Source organism: Stylophora pistillata, chromosome 2, assembly GCF_964205215.1.
Source record: "Stylophora pistillata chromosome 2, jaStyPist1.2, whole genome shotgun sequence".
Classification (NCBI taxonomy): domain Eukaryota; kingdom Metazoa; phylum Cnidaria; class Anthozoa; order Scleractinia; family Pocilloporidae; genus Stylophora; species Stylophora pistillata.
Window position 1 is genome coordinate 15,728,063 of NC_142520.1, and position 22,094 is coordinate 15,750,156.

Below are 22,094 nucleotides of genomic sequence, written 5' to 3' on the forward strand. Positions count from 1 at the left end.
CTTACCTGCTTAAGAGCAGCCGTCCGTAAATATCGCATGGAGGTGTGCAATATGAATAAAATAAAAAATATCCAAACTTTGCCAGAATATAGATCTGGATGAACTATTTGTAAAAAAAAAATACTTTGAGTTCAATTGCATTTTTATTTATCGCGAACTGTGGCAAAATCGGTTTTGCGGCTCTCACGTCAGCTTCGCGAGGTTTAAACAACCATTAATTGAACGTCGCTTGAAATAAACAAAACAGTAAATGTGACAAAATATTTTTCTAATGAAAAGAGCACGTACTTACAAACAGTCTAAAGTGTTCTTTGTTCGATTCCTTTACAATCAAATTTTTTGGGGGAGTTTTTCGTTTTTTCCAATATTTCACTCATTTTGGCGGACAAGAAAATGGCAAAACTGAGAGGGTAAAATCGCACCTTGGTACATGGCATGGAGTTATATCAAGCTAATGCAGCAAACGAACAAGGTTTCTTCTCTAAATAACTCAAATAAATTTTTTTGGGCTACTCAAAGTACGAAATTTGAAAAGTGACTCAGAGGTCAAAACGCACCATTCCTTGTCACGCAATTGTAGGTGAAAAATCAACAATGCGCGCGTGGAAAAGATAACAGACCGCTTTGGGAGCGAAATATCGTTAGCAAACTGAATAAAAAGTTAACTTTGTTCAACATTTGTCGTTTCTGCTGCTCAGCTTAACTGAGATTTAAAACTTTAGCGGTTATTTTGGAAACAAAACAACCCAAAATGTAACAGGGTCTAGTTCGAGGCGGCCGAGGACGGATACAAACCGTAAAATGAGTGTTTGCCATATTTACACTTTGATTTGAGGATTGTTTAGAAATTTGTACCTACCGTGCATCAGCGCCAAATGTTGTTTGTGTATTCGCTGCCGTGAACTGTCCTCCGCTGTCTCGAAATGTCCAGTAAGGATTGCGTGACGGGGAGATCTTTACCACAAACAGTGGCACTCTTCCTTTATATTCAGTATTATTACTTTGGGAACGTTGAATACTGCTTGAACGTTTTTTGAACGTATGAAAATGCTTGTAATAACTAAAATCATGTCTTTATCCACTATCGTCACCACGGTCAACAACTTAGTTTTCTCATACTTTTATTAATGAATAAGGCAAATAGTGTGTTTTCGCACATTCTGCTGTGACGTCACCAAAATTTAGCGTCCGCCATGTTGGTGGAGTGAAAAGGGTGACGTGCAAGTGTTTACTTAACTATTACAGTTTCATTACTTTGTTTGAAGTATGTCGCAAAATGCCTGCTTTTTGCCTAATTATAAACTGTTCCAACGACAAATCTAAACGTAAAGATCTTTCATTCTGTCGTGTACCGAAAATTATTAAAAATCAAGGCGAGGAAACGGAGATCTTGTCAACTGAACGCAGGCGAAGATGGCTGTCAGCCATACGTCGACAAGATTTAACAGACCGAATAATTGAAAACGATCGTGTGTGTGGAGACCATTTTCACTCAGGAAAAGCAGCTCCTTTGTGGGATAAGTTTAATGTTGACTGGGTGCCTTCTCTTAACATGGGACATCAAAAATCTGTGATAGACGAAGCGTCGCTGCAACGAAGCCTTGAAAAAGCAAAGAGAGTCGCAGAACGAAGGAAACGTACACATGAGAGCACAGAAGAAATGGCCAAAGAGAAGTCAAAAAGAGTGAATGAACCTGGCGTATGTGTTAAATATTTATTCCAGTCTACGACTACGGACGTTGAAATGGACGATATCGAGGACCTCGCTGAAAATTTGCCAGATAACTTGAGAAATGCCGTAACACAAACAGCAGTTTCAACGACAACAGTTGGCATTCAGACAAGTGAGACGCATAATTGTATGCTTCAAACCGAGTCTTTGTTTCTTAATAAACAATGTTCTGACTTTGATGAAGCTTTTTTTGTTGATAACAACGAGAAAGTAAAATTTTACACTGGTCTACCTTCCTTTGAAATTTTACAAAAAGTCTTCTGTTTTGTTGAACCTTATGTTGACAGACGTCCTCAGCTTTTGTCTAAGTTTCAAGAGTTTGCAATGGTTTTAGTAAAATTGAGACTTGCTGTTCCTCATCTTGACCTTGCGTATCGTTTAAAAATTTCATCTGCAGTGGTTTCTCGAATTTTGTCTGCTTGGCTGACTGTCATGGATGTTCGCTTAGGTCCTCTTGTCAAATGGCCAGATCGTGACGAATTGTACGCAACCATGCCTAGATGTTTCCTGGACTCATTCGGACGCAAAACCACAGTTATCATTGATTGCTTTGAAATTTTTATTGATAGACCGACTAATCTCCTTGCAAGAGCACAGACTTTTTCAAGTTACAAGCATCATAACACTGTTAAAGTATTAATTGGAATTACACCACAGGGTACAATTTGTTTTGTTAGTGAGGCTTGGGGAGGGAGAACTTCAGATAAATTTTTAACTGAAAACTGTGGTCTACTGGATAAACTTATACCAGGTGATTTGGTTCTTGCAGATAGGGGTTTTACCATTCATGAAAGTGTTCAATTTCAGCAAGCCCAATTGAACATTCCTGCATTCACCAAAGGTAAAGACCAACTTGATCCTGCGGACGTGGAACAGACAAGAAAAATTGCTTCTGTCCGAATACACGTTGAAAGAATCATTGGTTTGCTTAGACAGAAATATACCATTCTTCAACAAACTTTACCAACTGATTACCTAATTTGTCGAAAAGGCGAATCTGTACCTCTAGTTGACAGAATGATTAGAATTTGCTCTGCACTAGTAAACCTATGCCCTCCTACTGTACCTTTTGATTGACAGCCTAAATAGTAACAGTGAAACTATATTAAATTTTTGGTGGTGAATTTTTCAAATTTCTAACAAATGAAAGCACCAGAATTACGGCTGTGTGACTAATAAATATAACTGTTATAGTGCACTATTCTATCCTTGCTTACACAACATGCTGTTGCCCAGTAGTAACCATGTGGAAGTTCTCAGATTTAACCACCAAAAATTTAACATAGTTTATGAAAGTCTGTAATAATAATGCAAAAAGTTTGTTTCATTTTTTATTCATGGAATGGAATGTTTAATTATTTTAAGTTAGTCAATACAATTTTAAACTGAATGTGGTATCAGATGTTATGTGCTTTCGACTGTGGGAAAAGGGGTAATGAGACAAGCTTTCAGGCAAGCATACAAATGAAGTCGCATCTTTGATACATTAAGTTGAGGAATATTTGGGTCCAATGTGTAAACAAGACTTGTTGCAAAAGCAATAGCAAATACACCACAATCTGAACCATTTGATTGTTGCTGTATTGGTACAACATTGATTCCTTGGAAATCCTCTCCAACTAGACTCTCTACTTGTTGTTCAAGATCATCAAGTATAACATCATTGAAAAGGCTGTCATACAAATTTACAACACCTTTTTCACAGCCAATTGAACTAGCACACACCCAATGGTTTCCCCCAGTATGCAAGATCTGTACAAAATCTCCATGAACCTTGTCAAAGTTGTGGCATGGACCCAAGCTTGGACGTTGAAATCCTTGAATATCTGGGTTAACTTGCTTTAAAAGGACATGAGCTTGTTGAATGACAGTATTTTCCAACCAGCCAGTAGATGATTCTATAACATCGAAGTCGTGATTTGTAAGTGTTGAAATGATACTGTATTTATCCACTTGCTCAGTTTCTCTAGTACCAAAGTAGACAATCTCATGATCATTATGAACAGAACTCTCAGAAGGTGAAAAAGGTAGATTTGAATTTGTAGCTTTAGGTTTGATAGATTTAGTGGAACGAATGCTGTCCAATTTGCAGAAGTTACATGCCCAAGAAGATTTATAATTATTTGGGTATCGCTTATATGACATGCACTGTAAATGAAAAAACTTCCCATTAGAACAACTATCATTGTGGCATTTCAGCAATTTGTCATCAGAATTTGCTTTCCTTTTACAAACACAGATACTTTCCATTGACAAAGCTTCTTCAAATAAATTAGGAACTTTATCATGTGTCTTTAACCCTTTCTTACCATGGCCAAACTTAGGTAATTTTCTACAATGTGGACATAACCATGTCTTTGCAACATTTTTCATGGAGAGACAGGCTAAATGGAATCGGGAAATGGGACACTCCGGATTTGAACATGTTGCAGTAGGTTCATTTGAGGTCCTCCTGCAGTAACATTCACCCCCACATGAGACAGAACCAAGCTCTTTCTTCAAATCCATCTTTCGCGTGTACCATCTGCCAAGGACTTCAGGTAATATGCAGGTCCTCCAAAACAAAGAAAGCTTTGCCACCTGCAAAGCAAAATGTTCAGAATCTGGAAAAATTCTCTCCTGAACTAGCTTGGAACCATTTTTTGAAATAGAAAAAACAACAAAATCACAATAGGCCCTTTTGGTTATGTGGAGTTGTTGCTGGACTTGGTAGTAGTACGAATGATTTTTCTTTAAGGAGAATTTCTCACCATTCCATTGAAGACAAGATGACTTCTTCTCACAATAGTTCTTGAAATCAGTTCCTTCAATGCAATATGGGCACTTTACCTCACCACAGCCATATCCACAACAATCACATTCACATAAAAAATCAGGGGTGGCATGAAGAAAAGGATGCTCTACATCAATAAATGTTCCACATTTTGTCACCTTAAAATTAGTATGACTCTGCTTCATATGAGTTTCATATGCTTCTATTGCAGTTTGCTCATGCTTACAACCATGGATTGTTGCTGCTGTGCTGAAACAAAAAAGATGTGGATAACAAATAGATTTAATTAGAGACTGGGATGGCTGTGATGGATCTGTATGAGAGGCAGCACGAGACTTTGAAGCACCAATCCTACAAGCTCGGTATCGATAAAAGGCATTACTTTTCGTTTGCTCCACGGTTTCTCTTTCAATCAAGGCAACTTCTTCAAGACTGATACTAACTTCAACTTTGTAGCATTCCTTTAGAAGATCAATGTAGTTAAGCTGCAGGAATTTGGGATCAAACAAATCTGAAAGAGGGTTGATGCCCCTTGTTTTAGAAATAAACATCGCTGCATATGACTTTTCCAAACTCAAGCAAACAGGCTTTACTTGGCATTGACTGAGCGATTCATAAAATGCATCAAGCTCCTTAAAAGAGGGTCTAGGTGGAGGGGCCTTTGGCTTGCGTGGCGTTGCAGAAGCACTTGCACCGCTTGATTCCAAGGAAGCACTCAAACTCTTGGTATCTGCAGCACAATTCAAAGAATTAACAGTCTTGTCAAGATCAGACTTCATTTTCTTCGCTGATGTGAAATTAATATCCTTCACTCTTAAATAATCCATGCTTTTCACTGTAGCGGGCAAAATCCAAGAGCATTTAACTTGGGTGCACGCGAGCTTCTCGTTTAACCTTGTCGAAACTTCTAAGTAAAAAAGAATACTGGCAATATGCGAACAGCACTCTCCTAAACCCGCCATACATCCATGACAATGCGCAGAAAGAACAGTCCCATCTTTAGTTGTGATTATCCAAAGCTGCACCGGTGGTTCATTCATTCGCTGTGAGTGTCGAACTTTGCCAATAACCACGTATTTACCACTAAAAATCTGACCTAAAATACTTGTAATAAAGCCGGATACCATTTGGTTGTAGGCTTGCAAGCCTCTAAAATTTTTAAATTGATCTTTGGTATAAAAACTTGTCTCTAAAACAAGATACGATACAAGATCGAGTGGTTCTACGCGGGGAAGGCATTCGGTACTCAACTTTTCCTCTGGAATAAAGAGAGGGTCTATTCCAATAACAGATATTTTCTCAATATAACGCTTTCTAACAGCACTGTCGAGAGATTTTGCATATTCAGACAAAGGGATCTCATGAATAATTCCTTTTTCTGACTCACTGTTTACGTTTTGTTCCGCATGACTAGTCGCCATATTGGGTCTTTTACTCCACCAACATGGCGGCGTATGAAATTAATATATGCCGTGACGTCACATGAAAACACACTATATATAAACTCGGGAAAAGAAAACTGAAGCAAAATTACATGTACAAGGCCTTCAATAAACATCGTTAGGTAGCCTCTCGAGTTATCTTATTGTTTATACACTACATAACGTCAACAGAATTAATAAGAAATCGTGAAAAATATTGAGATGTTACCTGCCCTGGTGAGAAGAAAATGTGCCTCCGTTTTCAAAGTTCAATCAAAGCAGTTGTATAACCTCAGGTGCCTCTTGACGTTTCTTCTCGGCATGCTTCTATCCCCTCGCATAAAGCATCTGTCGGGTTACACCACTGCATCCACAAGGCCCTCCAACAAGTTCAGAGTCGCCACAGATTGACATTACATATACACAGCTGTGTAAAAGCGCACCGTGGTACAGATAATCGACGCAGAAGTACTCTGATTGTGTGTCACACGTGAAGAAGTTCATTTTATCTCTTTATTCTTCGTTTGAAATCACGTGACTAGAATTGACTGCGTAATAGGGGACGCCATTGCTGGTGGACCATAGCACCAATTCAAGATGGCGGACGCAAACATTTGTACCAACGATGGTGTAGCTTTCTCTCAAAAATACTTGTCTTTGGCTGGACCTGCGAGAGCTAGATATCGTCAGAAAGTTAATTTATGTCGTTTCGACCCATATCTCTTAAAGAATAGCGAATGTAGAGATGATTTACGATATTTTCCGAGCATCCAATATCCGGATATTGTAAACTATCTCGTCCTCCAAACCTCGTGGGAAACAGGAGAAGAAATGAAGGCGTACAAAGCTTTAGACGCGTATAATTTCTTTGTTTCCGGATGGGTCAATACTGTATTCACCAAGAAAGTCGCTGAATCGAATTCAGTTGTTGTTACCGCGAGGGTATATCACTTGCAAAGAACCAGAACAACACCATTGAGCACGTGGCTTCTCGCCGACGTGAGTGGTGAGGTAATTCTAGGACACTGTGATTGTATGGCCGGCCTCTGCGAAGCATGTTCCCATATTGCTGCCCTGTTAGTCGCAGTTGAAGCTGGATATCGAATGAGAGACTCGGTGACATGTACTGGAGAAAAAGGCCAATGGATAATGCCGAGTTATGTTAAAGAGATCTCGTACATGCCAGTCAGTGACATGGACTTAACTTCGGCAAATAAGTTACGAAAACAGCTTGAAGAGCCAGACGGGTCCAAGCAAAGAGCAGAAAAAAAGCGGCCTCAAATTGAAGTGACTACTGCATCAGAGAGAGATAACTTTTTCAAAGAAATATTTAACTACGGAAAGTCTGCCATCCTTTCACTGACTCCCCCATACAATTCATCCTTTATTTTTCATGAGGAGCAGGTTGCTGGACTGCCTTAATCAGTAGCAGCCAAGTCAAGTCCAGATGCTCTTCAGCAACTGTAGAAGAGCCAGAATTGATTGACGAAGTATTTTCTGCTCTTCATGTCAATGCCAAAGAAGCTGAGACAGTTGAAAGTGTCACAAGAAACCAGAATGAAGCAAAATTGTGGTATACGCAAAGAGCTGCTAGAATAACAGCCTCAAAATTTAAGTCGACGTGCAGCAGTAATCCAGAAAACCATAAAAGAGTTTAATTAAGAAGGTGTGTTATCCCGAAGCCCATCGCTTTAGCAGTGCTGCTACTAAATGGGGTATTGATCATGAAAGTAAAGCTAGAGAAGATTATATATTCAATATTGCTGGAGACCATTTAAATCTTTCTGTAGCTGACTGTGGTCTGCATTTAAATCCAAGGTTGCCATTTCTAGGAGTATCCCCTGATGGGCTAGTTATGTGTGAATGCTGTGGCATTGGCCTTTGTGAAATAAAATGTCCATACAAGCACAGAAAGTCCACTATTCAAGAAACTGCCATCAGTGACAAGCATTTCTGCTTAAGGTTCAACGACAGTGAACTAGAACTTGACAACAAGCACCAATATTATTATCAGGTGTAGTGTCAATTACTTGTCACTGAAACGGCTTCGATTCTGTTGTTTGGACAGAGTGTGACCTATTTGTTCAAAGATTAATGCCTGATGAACACTTCTGGAATGTAAAATTACCAAAGGCCATTTCGTTTTACAAAAAATGCATTCTACCTGAGGTTCTAAGGGGCTGTCAACCAACATCTGGCTTTGATTTACCATGAGACAGTGAAGAGGATGGGCCATGGTGCACCTGCCAGAAGAACAAGTGTGAAAGCACACTGATTGCATGTGCCAGGAACTGCAGAGTTAAGTGGTTTCACATGGAGTGTGTGGGACCTGGTAGTGTACCTGAAGGGATGTGGGTGTGCCCCTCTTGTACCAAACACAGGTTATAATCATGTTTTTTCCTTTGAAGTTTTTAATATAAATCCCTATAAAAGTAATCACTTATGGTATTCAATCAACAACTTTGTCCCAATTCGTGGCATTTTAACATTTCTGAAATTCTAAAATTTGCAGCAATTTCTATTTTTTTTAAAAATCGAGTTTCCAGATGGGATTTGAACCCACGACCCTCCGTGATCTAGTCGGATGCTCTAACCACTGAGCTACAGGAGACTCTGTGGTGAGTAAGGGTCAATTAGTGGGTATTGACTGGAACCGCATCACGCGGCTACACAGCCAAACATCAGCTAGCGCATAGAAGCTCACTAACAGCATCACGCTGTCACATTAAAGCATCACATGCATTAAAGCATCACATGCAGCCAACCAGCCTCCAAAGTGAGCATGTAAAGATGAAATAAACAATTTTTTTTTTAAAAATCGAGTTTCCAGATGGGATTTGAACCCATGACCCTCCGTGATCTAGTCGGATGCTCTAACCACTGAGCTACAGGAGACTCTGTGGTGAGCAAGGGTCAATTAGTGGGTATTGACTGGAACCGCATCACGCTCACCACAGAGTCTCCTGTAGCTCAGTGGTTAGAGCATCCGACTAGATCACGGAGGGTCGTGGGTTCAAATCCCATCTGGAAACTCGATTTTTAAAAAAAATTGTTTATTTCATCTTTACATGCTCACTTTGGAGGCTGGTTGGCTGCATGTGATGCTTTAATGCATGTGATGCTTTAATGTGACAGCGTGATGCTGTTAGTGAGCCTCTATGCGCTAGCTGATGTTTGGCTGTGTAGCCGCGTGATGCGGTTCCAGTCAATACCCACTAATTGACCCTTACTCACCACAGAGTCTCCTGTAGCTCAGTGGTTAGAGCATCCAACTAGATCACGGAGGGTCGTGGGTTCAAATCCCATCGGAAACTCGATTTTTAAAAAAAAAAATTGTTAATCTCTATTTTTAAAATTATTTACAAAAAGTATTATTAGCCAGGACTTAAAAGAACTTGTTTTGACATTCAATTGAAATGACAATGTATATTTCATAGATTTTAGAGTCTTGTCAAATATGGGATTAGTACTGAACATGTAAATATTATTTTTATGTTATACTGGTCACTATATATATATATACTGGTCACTATATATATATAACCTTGTATACAAGAATCCTCTTTCTTTTTGTTACTTTCGTTACTGCAGTATTTGACAGCACAAATATAGCCCATGGCCGAATAAAACAACAACAAAAACTCAACAACTGTGACGAAAAGTCTTTGCTTCGCGTTGTTTGCATCCGGCACTGGTCCACCAGCAATGGCCGACTTCCGGTTCTCAGAGATGGCATAATTAGGTGTGACGTCACATGCAAACGAAGAATATCGTAAGCTCCAAAGTGATCCTATCAGTTATTGCGCACTAAGCGCTTGATGTTTGGTCATAATTCCCAGACACTTGTAAACAGGAATAAAAAAGACGAGGGGGTAAACTCAGCGGAAAAATGTCTCCCACAAGCATTCAAGTATAATTTAAGGTTCCCAAACAAATAGTATTGAACATGAAGGAAGAGTGCTCGTGTTTAAGATAAAGACGCGTGCCCTTGCCGCTTGTCACGCAATCCTTACAGAACATTAAAATCAGCGGAGTGCAGTCAACGGCTGCGGCTTTTGAAGCGAATAAACAACTCACGTTCCTGCACTAATCAAGAAGTTAAAAAATTACAGGCCCCTGATTAGATAAGCTTTGAAAGCTTATTTGATGAAACCTGTAAAATGTCAACAGATCAGTGGAATGAAAAAAAGGAGGGGGGCGAATAGAGGGAAAAATTCCCCCCTAAAGTATTCGTGCATAATTCAACGTCCCAAACGAAAAAAAGAAAACTGAATTTAGAGGAAGAGTGCTAGCGTTTCTGGTAAAAGACACTTCCTTTTGCAATATTGTGGCCCAGGACTTGTGGGTCTGTCTGTCCCGCAATCCTTACTGAACATTTGCAGACAGCGGAGAGCAGTTCACGCACAATCAATATTTGGCGCTGATGCATGGTATGTAGAAATTTATACATAATACACAAATCAAAGTGTAAGTATGGCAAAACAAACTATTTATGGTTTGTATCCGTCCTTGTCCGCTTTGAACTGGACGATGTTACACTTTGGCTTGTTTTTTTTACACATACATACATACCTACCTTATTACCACTTCCCCAAAGAAGATTTTCAGGGGCAATGCTATTAAGGTAAAAATTAATTATACAATTAAGCTAAAAATTATATATCAGACTTAAAATAGAGCAATGACTTAAATAGCGGAAGTGCTAAGGTTACTTAAGAGGCGAGACCTATGGCGGCGTTTAAACACATTAACCGATTCTCAAAGTTTAAGATCGTTAGATAAGGAATTCCATAAAGTAACTACCTTATAGAAAAAGGTCCCTTGGCCACTTGCTGTTCTAAAGCGAGGTATGTTAAGAATTTGATAACTTCTCGTTCTACGATTTGTGACGTCACACTAATGAATTGTGTAGATAAATATCCAGGAGCACATCCAGTTAAATATTTAAATGACATTACGGCATCACGGTAGTAAAGATGCTTCTTCACTGGCAGCCAGCGTAGTTCCTTTAAAGTTGGGGACACGAGATCGTATTTCCTTCTTGCACTTAATATGCAGCAGGCAAAATTCTGGACTGTCTGTAACATTTTTTTTATTTGTTTAAGTATTACTCCAAACGCATGAGCAATAAAATAGTTTACTGAAAAAAAGTGTGGCTACAATTTTAATTCCGTTTCTTTATTTTCATTTCCGGTTGTTTCGTTACGTAATGTCACGTGACTTATTCCCACGTGCTTTTAGATTTTGAAGTCGCTTGTTACGTATGTTGTAGTCCTGGCATGGATCGCTGTATTCGCAATCAAGGTAAAACAGTTCTTTAACGTGCTTATGGCATGTTTTTTAATAAAATGAGCCGCAAAGGTTACAGTTAAAGAACTGTTTAAATCGAATTTGGAGCACTCCGTTTGTAGTGGGTATGAATACAAAAGGCTGAGGATGTAATTCATCCTTTCGGTGCCACGGCTGTCTATTTCCTAAATTATCTTGCCTGCTGAGGTACTTTCTATTTCACAGTCTTGTTTTCCTCAGGGAGGAAATCTTCTATTTGAATTGTTTGTTGCTGCTCGACGAGTTTGGAACATCGTGCCGTTTTCCTCAGGGAGGAAAGTCTTCTATTTGAATTGTTTGTTGTCGCTTCGACCAGTTTGGAACGTCGTGCCGTTTTCCTTAGGGAGGAAATTTATTTTGTTTGCTTCGACCGCTCGACTGAATGTCGCATTAATTTCCCGCCGCTCGACGAGTTGGAACGTCGTGCTGTTTTCCCAAAAAAGGAAATAGTTTGTTTGTGAACCGTCGATTGACTGAACGTCTTGGTGAATTTCCAGCTGCTCGACGAGTTTGGTAAGTCGTGCTGTTTTACAAGAAGAAAGCTCGTATATTTGTGCTGTTGTCGCCGTTCGATGAGTTTGGGCCGTCGTGTTTAATATTTCCCGCCGCCATACAAATTTGGAACGGCTCGAAGTGAATACTTGCATCTTATCAACAATTATGTCTGTGAAAATACTACCTATTCATGATTACTCTCCTCGAAAATATGCTCGAGAAGCTTCGTTAGACGGTGGTGTCGTAATTCTCCTGCAGTTGGGAAGAAGTTTACGTTTAAAAATGACAAATACAAGGAGTGATTTGGAAGGCGAAAGAACTGAACGGGCGAGAGCCATGTTCAAATCTCGAGCCGGGTACATTGGCACTCTGACAAAGTTACAAGGAAACATCAAAGAGTTTATGGAAAACTGTGGAACTTAGGAGGATATGAAGTCCAAGCGAAAATCGTATGACGCAGTTCACACATATGTTTCATATGTTTGTTGTTGTTTGACAAATTCGTTAATACGCACGAACAGTACCTTGAATGTCTTGAATTACTTTGTTATGAGGAAGAGCTTGTGAAAGCTCGCGTGAGTTATGATGAACAAATGTAAAGGATATTAATCTTTGACAATGTTATCGAGTCCTGGATTAAGAAGTCAAAGCTTGAATCGAAAGAAGTTAGCGAAAGGTCGTTATCACTGACCAGGAAATCTAGGAGAAGTCACGAAAGCAAATCGTCATATTCTAGTTCATTTTGATCGTCAGTTGTGAAGAAAAAGGAGAAAGTGGCTTGTGCACAGTTGAAAACAAAACAGATACTAATGGAGCAAGAATTAATACGGAAAATGATAGAATTATAGTCTGAAAACGAGTTTATGGAGGCACGAATGGAAGAAGATAGGGCAGCAGATAGCCTTGATGTTTACAAAGAAGCTGAAGTAGAAAATGAGTGTTGCAATGTTGACAACATGGATATTCTGTCCATGGAACTTGAATCATCGGCTATACAAGGAACCGAGCTATGTTATTCAAACGAAGAACCTTACAGGAGTGATGAAAGGGCAAATGTTGTGGTGCAACCCATTCCCTTCGAATGCACACCTGTGCCCGTACGTGTACCTTCGGAGCAATGACCCGCATCGGGAAATGTCTCCTGTGGACAGAAGGTTGGGCTACATAGTGAGAAGGAAACTGAGAGATTTAAAGCCCCACCAGCATCAAGTAATTGGCCTCAAAAGGTTCAAATACCCTTAAACTTGCAGACTAACGATAAGCAAGTCCCAAAAGAGTTTCAGTCGACACATCAAATTGAATATCGTATTCTAGATCCTGTAAAAGTTACAAGCACAGATTGATTTCTTGGTCAAGGGTCTGCAAAACCGCCGTTGTCCCAACCAACTGGACACTTACCTCACGGTACCATTGTACCTAGGCAAGGAAGTGGAGAAGAAATTGCACAGGCCCTACGTCAAGTTGTTTCTGCACCTAAAGTTGAGTACATGCGTTTCGATGGGAACCCCATGAAGTACGTTTCGTTTATGCATAACTTTGAAATTTGTTTTATTACTATATTAATCCTCTCTGTGTCACTAAGAAACACATAAGGCCTCGACCAGAGCTCGCCATCGATGTCTGGCGGGTGCTTGCCGCTCCAGGTGCCCCCAAGTCCAGTTGTTGTCCTTCATTTCCCTTTCCACCGTCCTCCTCCAGGTTTCTTTCGGTCTTCCTCTCTTCCTACGTCCATCAGGGGTCCATCTGAGAGCAACTCGTGGTAGTGCTGCTGGTGGCATGCGCAGCACATGCCCAATCCATTTTCATCTCCTCTTCTGGACTTGCTGTGTGATTGGTACTGTTCGTGTTCTTCTACGCAACTCGTAGTTTGAGATTCTCTGGGGCCAGTATATACGAAGAATACTACGCAGGCACCTGTTCTGGTAGACTTCTAGCTTGTGACTGATGGTTTTGGTCATCTTCCAGGATCTTGCGCCACACAGTAGAGTGCTTAAGACATTGCTCTTAAAGTTTCGGATCTTAGTCTTCTGGCTTTTGGATCTCCAAGTGCCACGAGGCGCAGCAAAAGCCTGACTTGCCTTTGAAATCCGGACTTGGATCTCTTCTTCACCATCTCAGCTGGTAGATAACTTGGACCCTAGGTAAGTGACGTGATCAACGTCGTCTACTACATCCCCATTCACCATGATGGATTCATTGGTTCTACTATTCATCCTAAGGTGCCTTGTTTTCTGGGTATTGATCTTAAGGCCCAAGCTCCCTGCTGTAGTTGCCAAGGCGTTGGTCTTTGCCTGCATGTCTTGGTGTCGGTGGGCAAGAAGCGCAATATCATCAGCATAATCTAGATCTTCCAAGACACTGGTCAAACTCCATCTGATCCCTCCTCTTCCATCACTAGTGACTTGCTTCAAGAGGCAGTCAATTCCCAAAATTGAAATTTGTTTAGAGAAAGATAATCCTGACAATTCGAGGAGACTATAGCTCCTAATTTAACACTATTATGGTAAGGCGCGAGAGGCAGTTGAAAGCTGTGTGAAACTACCCGTGGAAGAAGGTTATTATGTTGCAAAGAACACTTTGCGTGAGAACTTTGGCAAACCTCACATCATAGCGAAAGCACATATCAAGAAACTTGAGAACTTACCTCTTCTAAAGCAAGCAGATGGACAAAGCCTTCTAGAATTTTCGAAGCATTTAGAAGTTGCTGAGAGAGCCCTTACTGGCATGGGACCTGAGTATGTGAGTATTTAAACCATACAAACACTCTTCGAGAACTAAACAGGAAGCCTCCGTTGTTTATGAGGGTCAAGTGGATCGAGTGTGCGGGTAGGTTAATCGAGTCTGGTCAGAGGCCCAGATTTCTGGACTTTCTTCAGTTCTTGAAGCAGAGAGCACCACTCATGAACAATGAATTTGGAGAAGCCCTTAATTGTAGCCCATCAAGGGATAAAGAGAAAGGCAAAGGCAGAGATGGTCGGAATCGAACTCCTCACAAGTTTACAACAATGGTCATAAGTGCACGCGACGATCGAAGCCTTCAACGCAAAAGCTAGCAAGGAATGAATGGTGCAAGGCCAGGTTGTCCACTGTTCCAACCAGCATGGTGTTTGGAGGTGTGGTAAATTTAAAGGTTTACCTTATCCGGACAAGATGAAGATTGCTTAAGAATACAGCCTCTGTATTAAGTGTCTAAGACAAATTTCAAATGCCAGAAGGAAGGGTGCAATAGGGAGCACAACACATTGTTACACCCTCCACCCTTTTAACCTGATAATGGTAGTACGAGCCAGAGCCAGCCTAATCGAGAAAGCCTAAGATTGAACGCAAGCGATAGTTCAAACTTTGAGACGAGCAATCAACATGGAGTTAATGTGACTGCTGCAACTGGGGACGGCGAGCGAGTGTGCTTAAGTGTCGTTCCTCTCAAAGTTTAAATTAAAGGAAGTGATCTACCACCGGTAGAGACATATCTCTTGTTAGACAGCGGATCGACGGGAACTCTTTGTCATTAAAATTTACCGAAGAAACTTGGTGTGAGCGGTCCAAGGCTCAACTTTACACTATCAGGGATGACAGGATCCACAAGGGTGGAAAGTCAACTGCTAGACATTGTTGTGACGTCAATGGATGGAAACGGTGTTCGTTGAGTTGCCAAATGTTAGAACAGTGAAACAAATGCCAATCTCATTCGATTGTATTATCAAGAAAGGAGATATAACCAGATGGTCTCACCTGTGCGATATTAAATTACAAGAATTAGAAGTTGAAGAAGTTATGTAGGTGATTGGTCTCAAGAAGAGACCAAGTTTGTTCCTTCCTCAAGATGTACAAGGCAGGAGGAGAAGATGAACCAGTAGCGGTCAGATATAGTTTAGGATGGACTGTAATTGGTCCTGTTCATGATCAAAAGGACGAATCAAATTGTTCAGCAAATTTCACTCGCACTATAGAGAGTTCTACTGTTTATCACAATGTTCCTGTCCTGCAAGATGAACATGTATGTCCTAGCCCAATCGAAGGTAGAAGATTAAGCGAGCAACCAGATATTTAATGAAGATATTGGTCCAGTCCTTAACCAACAATTTACCGATGAGTTAGCAGGTCAGAAGGATACCAATTTTTCATTGTTCAGCAAAGTTGAAAGTGAAATACGCGATGAAGAGTTACCCCAGCAGTTGGAGAGATTATGGAAAACAGAATTTGAAAACACGGAAGTAGAAACCAAAGTTTGTGCATCGGTTGAAGACAAAAGAGCCCTATAGGTCATGGAAGGGTCCCTTCAACATGTCAATGGACACTTTCAAGTTGCCTTGCCTTGGCGATGTGACCCACCGTATTTTCCCAACAACAAGATAAAGGTAGAACGAAGAGCCCTGCTTCTTAAGATGCGTCTCATAAATGATGAGGATTTATTGGAGGGGTATAGGACGACAATGAATGATTACATCGAAAAGGGACACGCAGAAATGGTTCCTGAAGAAAAGTTAAATACAAAGAACAGACCAGTGTGGTTCCTCCCTCACCACCCAGTGACACCCTTTGAAGCCCAACAAAGTCAGGGTGGTGTATGATTGTGCAGCAAAGTTTGGAAAGACATCTCTAAATCAACAGTTGAATTAGGGGTGTCTTAAGTCGTTTCAGACAGAACTCTGTTGGAATTGTTGCTGATATTGAAGCAATGTTTCATCAGGTCTTCGTGCACTCAAAGAACCGTGACAGTTTAAGATTTCTGTGGTGGCCAAATGAGGACCTGACAAAGGAAATGAAGGAGTATCCAATGGTTACACATTTGTTTGGTGCTACATCTTCGCCAAGTGTCGCTAATTTCTATCTAAGAAAGACAGCGCAGTCGTATCAGGAAGATTTTTACAAGGAAGTAATAGAGACAGTGAACCGCAACATGTATGTAGACGACATGATGAAGTCGACAAGCACAACAGGGAAGGCGATCAGTTTAGCAAGTCAGCTTCGGACGTTGCTGGAGAAAGGTGGATTCCGCTTGACGAAGTGGTATAGGAAGGACCGAGAAGTGATGGTGACAATACCAAAGTCCGAAAGAGCCAAATCAGTGGCGAATTTAGAACTCGAGGGACTCCCGACAGAGAGCGCTCTCGGACTAAAATGGAACATAGAAGAAGACAAGTTTGTAAAGGAAGTAATGGAGAAGATGTTGCAGCGAGTGAGTCAGAAACCAGTGACACGCTGAGGAATAGTGTCAGCTGTTTGCTCCCTCTTTGATCCACTGGGATTAATTGCACCATACGCCACGTTGTTGTTGCAAACGCTCAGTAGAAAGAGACTGGGTTGGGATGATACGTTATACGAAACCGACAAAGAACAATGGAAGCGCCGGCTGGATGATCTCCCAATATTGCATCAAATACAGGTACACCGCTGTTTCAAACCTAAGGGATTTGGTGAAGTTAAAGAGGTACAGTTGCACCTCTTCTGGGATGCTTCTCGTTAAGGATATGCAGCCGTTGCATACCTCTGTTTGAAAGATGTGACCAACCAAGTCCGCTGCGCATTTGTAATGGGAAAGGCAAGATTGGCTCCCATACGTGAGATTTCAACTTCAAGATTGGAGCTATCATCCGCTTTCATCTCCGTAAGGCTCTCTAAGATTATTTAAGAACAATTAGACATGACAATAGACCACGTTTCCTATTGGAGTGACTCGGCCTCCGTGTTGAAGTGTATCAACAATGAGTCAAAGAGATTCCATACATTTGAGTCTAATCGTCTAACAGTGATACGCAATGGTTCCAAACCCTCAGTAGAGATATGTGAACCGGGACGATAACCCTGCTGATGATGGTTCAAAAGGTCTCAAAATAGATACCATGTTGAGGGATGACCGTTGCTTAAAGGGTCCCAAGTTCCTGTGGGAAGACAAGAGTCACTGGCCCAACATGATCAAAATTCCTGTCTTAGGAGACGATGATGAAGAAGTTAGGAAAGATGCTCAGATTTATTTCTCCACTGTTCAAAGTAATGTTCTGGATGACCTGATTTCGTAATACTCCTGTTGAAGAGATTGAAATACACTATTGCGTGTTTGTCACGTTACAAACAGTATGTGCAAATGAAAGCTCTGTTAAGAAGAAAATGAGAAAAGAAAATGAAGAAGAAATGTGCAAATTGCAAGTGGCTCTTCAGTTAGGTCTATTAAAATGCAATTGATTAACTGTGGCCATTTAACAATCGCAGAGCTTCAAATAGCCGAAAGAGAAATATTCAAACGTGTTCAACAAGCGGCCTTTCCAGAAGTCATTGATGTACTTTCAGCAACGGAGTTTTGTGAGGACAAGAGGTATTCGAAGAAGGTTTTAAAGAAGGCTGGTGCATGAATACGTCAGCTGAATCCACAGACCAAAGAAGGCCTATTGAGAGTCGGAGGTCGACTAGTCAATGCACCCTTTGGTGATGAAAGGAAGCATCCTATTATCCTCCCATAGAATCAAGAATCTGTTTTGTCGTCCTCGGGAGAGACGGCTTGGATTGTGAAAGGGAGATAGGCGGTGCAGCGCGTTTTAAGAAGATGCATGACCTGTCAACGGCAAAGAAGTGCATGCCCTGGGGAGCAGTTTATGGCACATTTACCAGAAGTGAGGCTAGTACCTGAGAAACCACCTTTTTCTTATATCGGTGTTGCTTATTTTGGACCACTTGAAGTTAAGCAAGGAAGGTCCCGTGTTACAAGATATGGCTGTCTCTTCACCTGTTTAACAACACATGCTGTGTTCATTGAGATAGCCCACACCTTAGACACAGATTCAATGTTTAATGCCCTTAGAAGATTCATTAGCGTTCGTGGCTATCCAGAGAAAATAAGGAGCGACCAAGGAAGTAACTTCATAAAGGCAGATAAGGAGCTAAAAGAAGCTATAGAGGAGTGGAATGAACATAAGATCAACAATTTCTGCAGAAAGAAAAGGATCGAGTAGATTTTTAATCCGCCCTCAGCGAGCTTCATGAGTGGTATATGTGAGCAGATGATACGTTCCATAAAACAGATCTTGAAGGCCATCCTAAAGAAGCAGTTAATCTCTGATGAAGTACTTTCAACTGTGATGGCAGAGGCGGTGAATATTTTAAAATCCAGGCCTCTTACTTGAAATAGTAACAGTGCCCTTGATGAGCAGCCACAGACCCCTTATCATTTGTTACATTTACGCCCGTCTCCAGACCTCAGCTGTAGACGCGCTTGGAGGCAAGAACAGCATTTAGCCAATTTGCTCTGGCTCAGATGGACACGAGAATACCTTCCAAACTTGTTACAAAGAAAGAAGTGGAACAATCTAAGAAGAAACTTGGAAGTCGGTGATTTAGTCTTGTTGGCAGATAAGTCCTTCCCTAGCGGCAAATGGCCGCTTGGGCGAGTCGTAGAGGTCATGCCTAGTCGAGACGGATTAGTGCGCACAGTGAAAGTGACTACGAGCTGCACGGTTGCGACACGCGCTAAACGACAGCGTAAGGGAGAGCCTCTGAGCGAAGAAAGTACGACTGTGCTGACACGCCCAGTGACCAAGTTATGTTTGCTCGAAATGGACTGAACAGTTTAGGTTAACCTTGGAAGTTTAATATGGCTTACGGTGCCAGTTGGAACTTGCGGATGTGACTTTGAACAGTCAAGTTTAAAACTTGTTTATTTACAACCTTTGGGTCTTTTCGAACAGAACAGTTGTCAGAAAAATGAAACCTTCATGTATTAGTTGTAGTTGGTAGCCCCGTTTCTTTGCATGTAAATGTGACTGTTTTCATTCCCATTTAGGGGCCAGTGCGGCTACCATTTTAATTCCGCTTCGTTATTTTCATTTCCGGTTGTTTCGTTACGTAATATCACGTGACTTATTCCCACGTGCTTTTAGATTTTGAAGTCGCTTGTTACGTATGTTGTAGTCCCAATCGCTGTATTCCCAATCAGGGTAAAACAATTTTTTAACGTGCTTAAGGCACGTTTTTTAATAAAATGAGCCGCAAAGGTAACAACACGTGAGTTTATAATAATAATTAAGGACTGTTTTTCAAAAGATTGTTTAACTCTATTGATCTAAGCTAAACGCTACACGTACGAAAAAACTGTTTCTAGAATATGATTTCCGAAAGTTAAGTTTGGAGCCATAATTGCACCGAGGACTTTAGCGATTGTTGCTGGTACAAGATCTTTCCCAAAAAGGGACAGATTAAAATCATCATTCACTTTTGCATTGTTTTCTCTGCTTTCAAAGAGCATTAGTTTCGTCTTGTCCGGGGTTCAAAAGTAGCTGGTTATTAAAGCACCAGTTCCGTATTTTAAGCCGATCCGGATTTATTTTATCTCTGGCCCCTCTTCCTCGTAGAATGCAAAGGATAACAGAAGTTTGGTGTCATCAACATAGCATTGTGGGGAGCAGAACTGTGGGATTGGCGGCAAGTCATTAACGTAAATGCTGAACTAAAGTGGGCCGAGTATGCTTCCTTGAGGCACGCCATTTCTTACTTGCATGCGATCTGACAGAGTAGAGCTGATGCGTACAACTTGGTGACGCGATGACTAATAACTCCAGAACCACTGTAAAGCAGTTGTAGATGCACCGACATCCTGGAGTTGAGCCAGAAGAGTGCGGTGGTGTAAGCTATCAAAGGCCTTGCTCTTATCAAGGAGGACTGTTGCAGTTAACTCCTTTTCGTCACTAGCACGCACTATTTGATCGGTGGTGTGAATTAGTGTAGTCTCGGTTGAGTGGTGTTGTTTCTTCCCACTTTGCTTGGATGTTAAACGCTCCTTTGAGATTAGATAGGTTGTGAATTTATTAAAGGCTGCTCTCTCGCAAACCTTCGATAACACTGGCAGAGGAGAAATGGGACTATTGTTATTCGGCACCTTGTGGTCTCTACTTTCCAGAACTGGTGTCACCTCGGCTAGCTTCCACGCATCTGGGAATGTATTGGTGGTAAACGAGGTGTTAATGATGGACGTGGGAGAAGGCAGAATTGCGAGAAGGCATTCTTTGATAACTCTTACAAGAATTTTGTCCATACCAGGCGCCTTGTTTGTTGCCATCGAATTAACAATGGCTTGTACTTGTCTCCGCTCTATAGGATCAAAGGTAAATTGTTGTAATAATGCAAATGATCTCGGAATGAGTGGATTGTTTTTGAGCTCAAAGTTAATTTTTAACGCTAAATCACTGATTTTTTTGACTGTATTATCGCCAACGCCTGCGAAAAAGAAGCTGAATTCATTTGCCACAGCTACTTCGTCTTTACTGTAGGTTCTTTGTGTTTTCGACTTATTAGGTATGCATGAACGGATTGATCGAAGTCAACGATTCAGTTTGGTAACGATATTTCGCTCCCAAAGCGGTCTGTTATCTTTTCTACGTGCGCATTTTGATTTTTCACCACCAATTGCGTGACAAGGAATGGTGCGTTTTGACCTCTAAGTCACTTTTGTTTGGGGTCCTAAAAAATTTCGTAGTTTGAGTAGCCCAAATATTTTATTGGAGTTATTTGAAGAAGAAACCTTTTTCTTTCGCTGGATTAACTTGATATAACCCCATTCCATGTACCAAGGTGCGATTATACCGTCTCAATCTTGCCATTTTCTCGTCCGCCAAAATGAGTGAAATATTGGAAAAAACAAAAACTCCCCAAAATCTTTCATTGTAACAGAATCGAACAAAGAACTCTACAGACTGTTTGTAAATACGTGTTCTTCTTATTAGGAAAATATTTGGTCACAATTACTGTTTTGTTTATTTTCAAGCGATGTTCAAATAGTGTTTAAACCTCGTGAAGCTGACGTGAGAGACGAAAAGCCGATTTTGTCGCCGTTCGCGAAAAGTAAAAGTGCAATTGAACTCAAAGTATTATTTGTAGAAATAGTTCATCCTAACCTATATTCTCGCAAAGTTTGGGGATTTTCGATTTTTTCATATTGCACACCTCCGTGCGATATTTACGGACGGCTGCTCTTAAGTAATGAGTCTCTTGTGAAACCATCCATGACTTTAGATAGCTGGCCAGTTGGGGTTATAGGTTTTAGGTCTTCCTTTATAGACTTAGGGGGACTGACCCTGGGCACTAAGTAAGGAATCGATACCTTGACTTATCTGCTTAGATTTTCTAGTCATTTAGATGTGTATGAGCCCTTAGAAGACGACTAGAGGTTTCTTACAGTAGAACTCGATGACATATGTTTTTGTTACGTTCCTGCCGCCTTATTGGTGTTCCTCGGAGGGACACCAACATGGCGTCTTAATACGAAGCCTTATAAATTTAAGCGAAACCTTTTTTCAAATACCGCCTGCACAAAACATCGCACAGACCTGAATCTTCCCGAGACTTTTCGAATATTCAT

The 22,094-nt window shown here is 40.9% G+C and overlaps 1 protein-coding gene and 1 pseudogene across 2 annotated transcripts; both read right to left on the reverse strand.

Moving 5' to 3' along the window:
* Positions 1-22,094, reverse strand: part of LOC148737333 (uncharacterized) — a 381,470-nt pseudogene that overhangs the window by 137,719 nt on the left and 221,657 nt on the right.
* LOC148737343 (uncharacterized) lies at positions 3,051-5,959 on the reverse strand. Of its 2 annotated transcripts, none has more exons than XM_088748688.1 (2): positions 4,042-5,959; positions 3,051-3,630 (listed from the first exon to the last, which is right to left on the reverse strand). In XM_088748688.1, exons 1-2 carry the CDS (start codon positions 5,924-5,926, stop codon positions 3,137-3,139), a joined length of 2,379 nt encoding a protein of 792 aa, XP_088604814.1. In that variant the 5' UTR covers positions 5,927-5,959; the 3' UTR covers positions 3,051-3,136. The 2 variants fall into 2 exon arrangements, with proteins under 2 accessions (XP_088604814.1, XP_088604813.1); XM_088748687.1 differs by having other exon boundaries at positions 3,051-4,312; positions 4,664-5,954.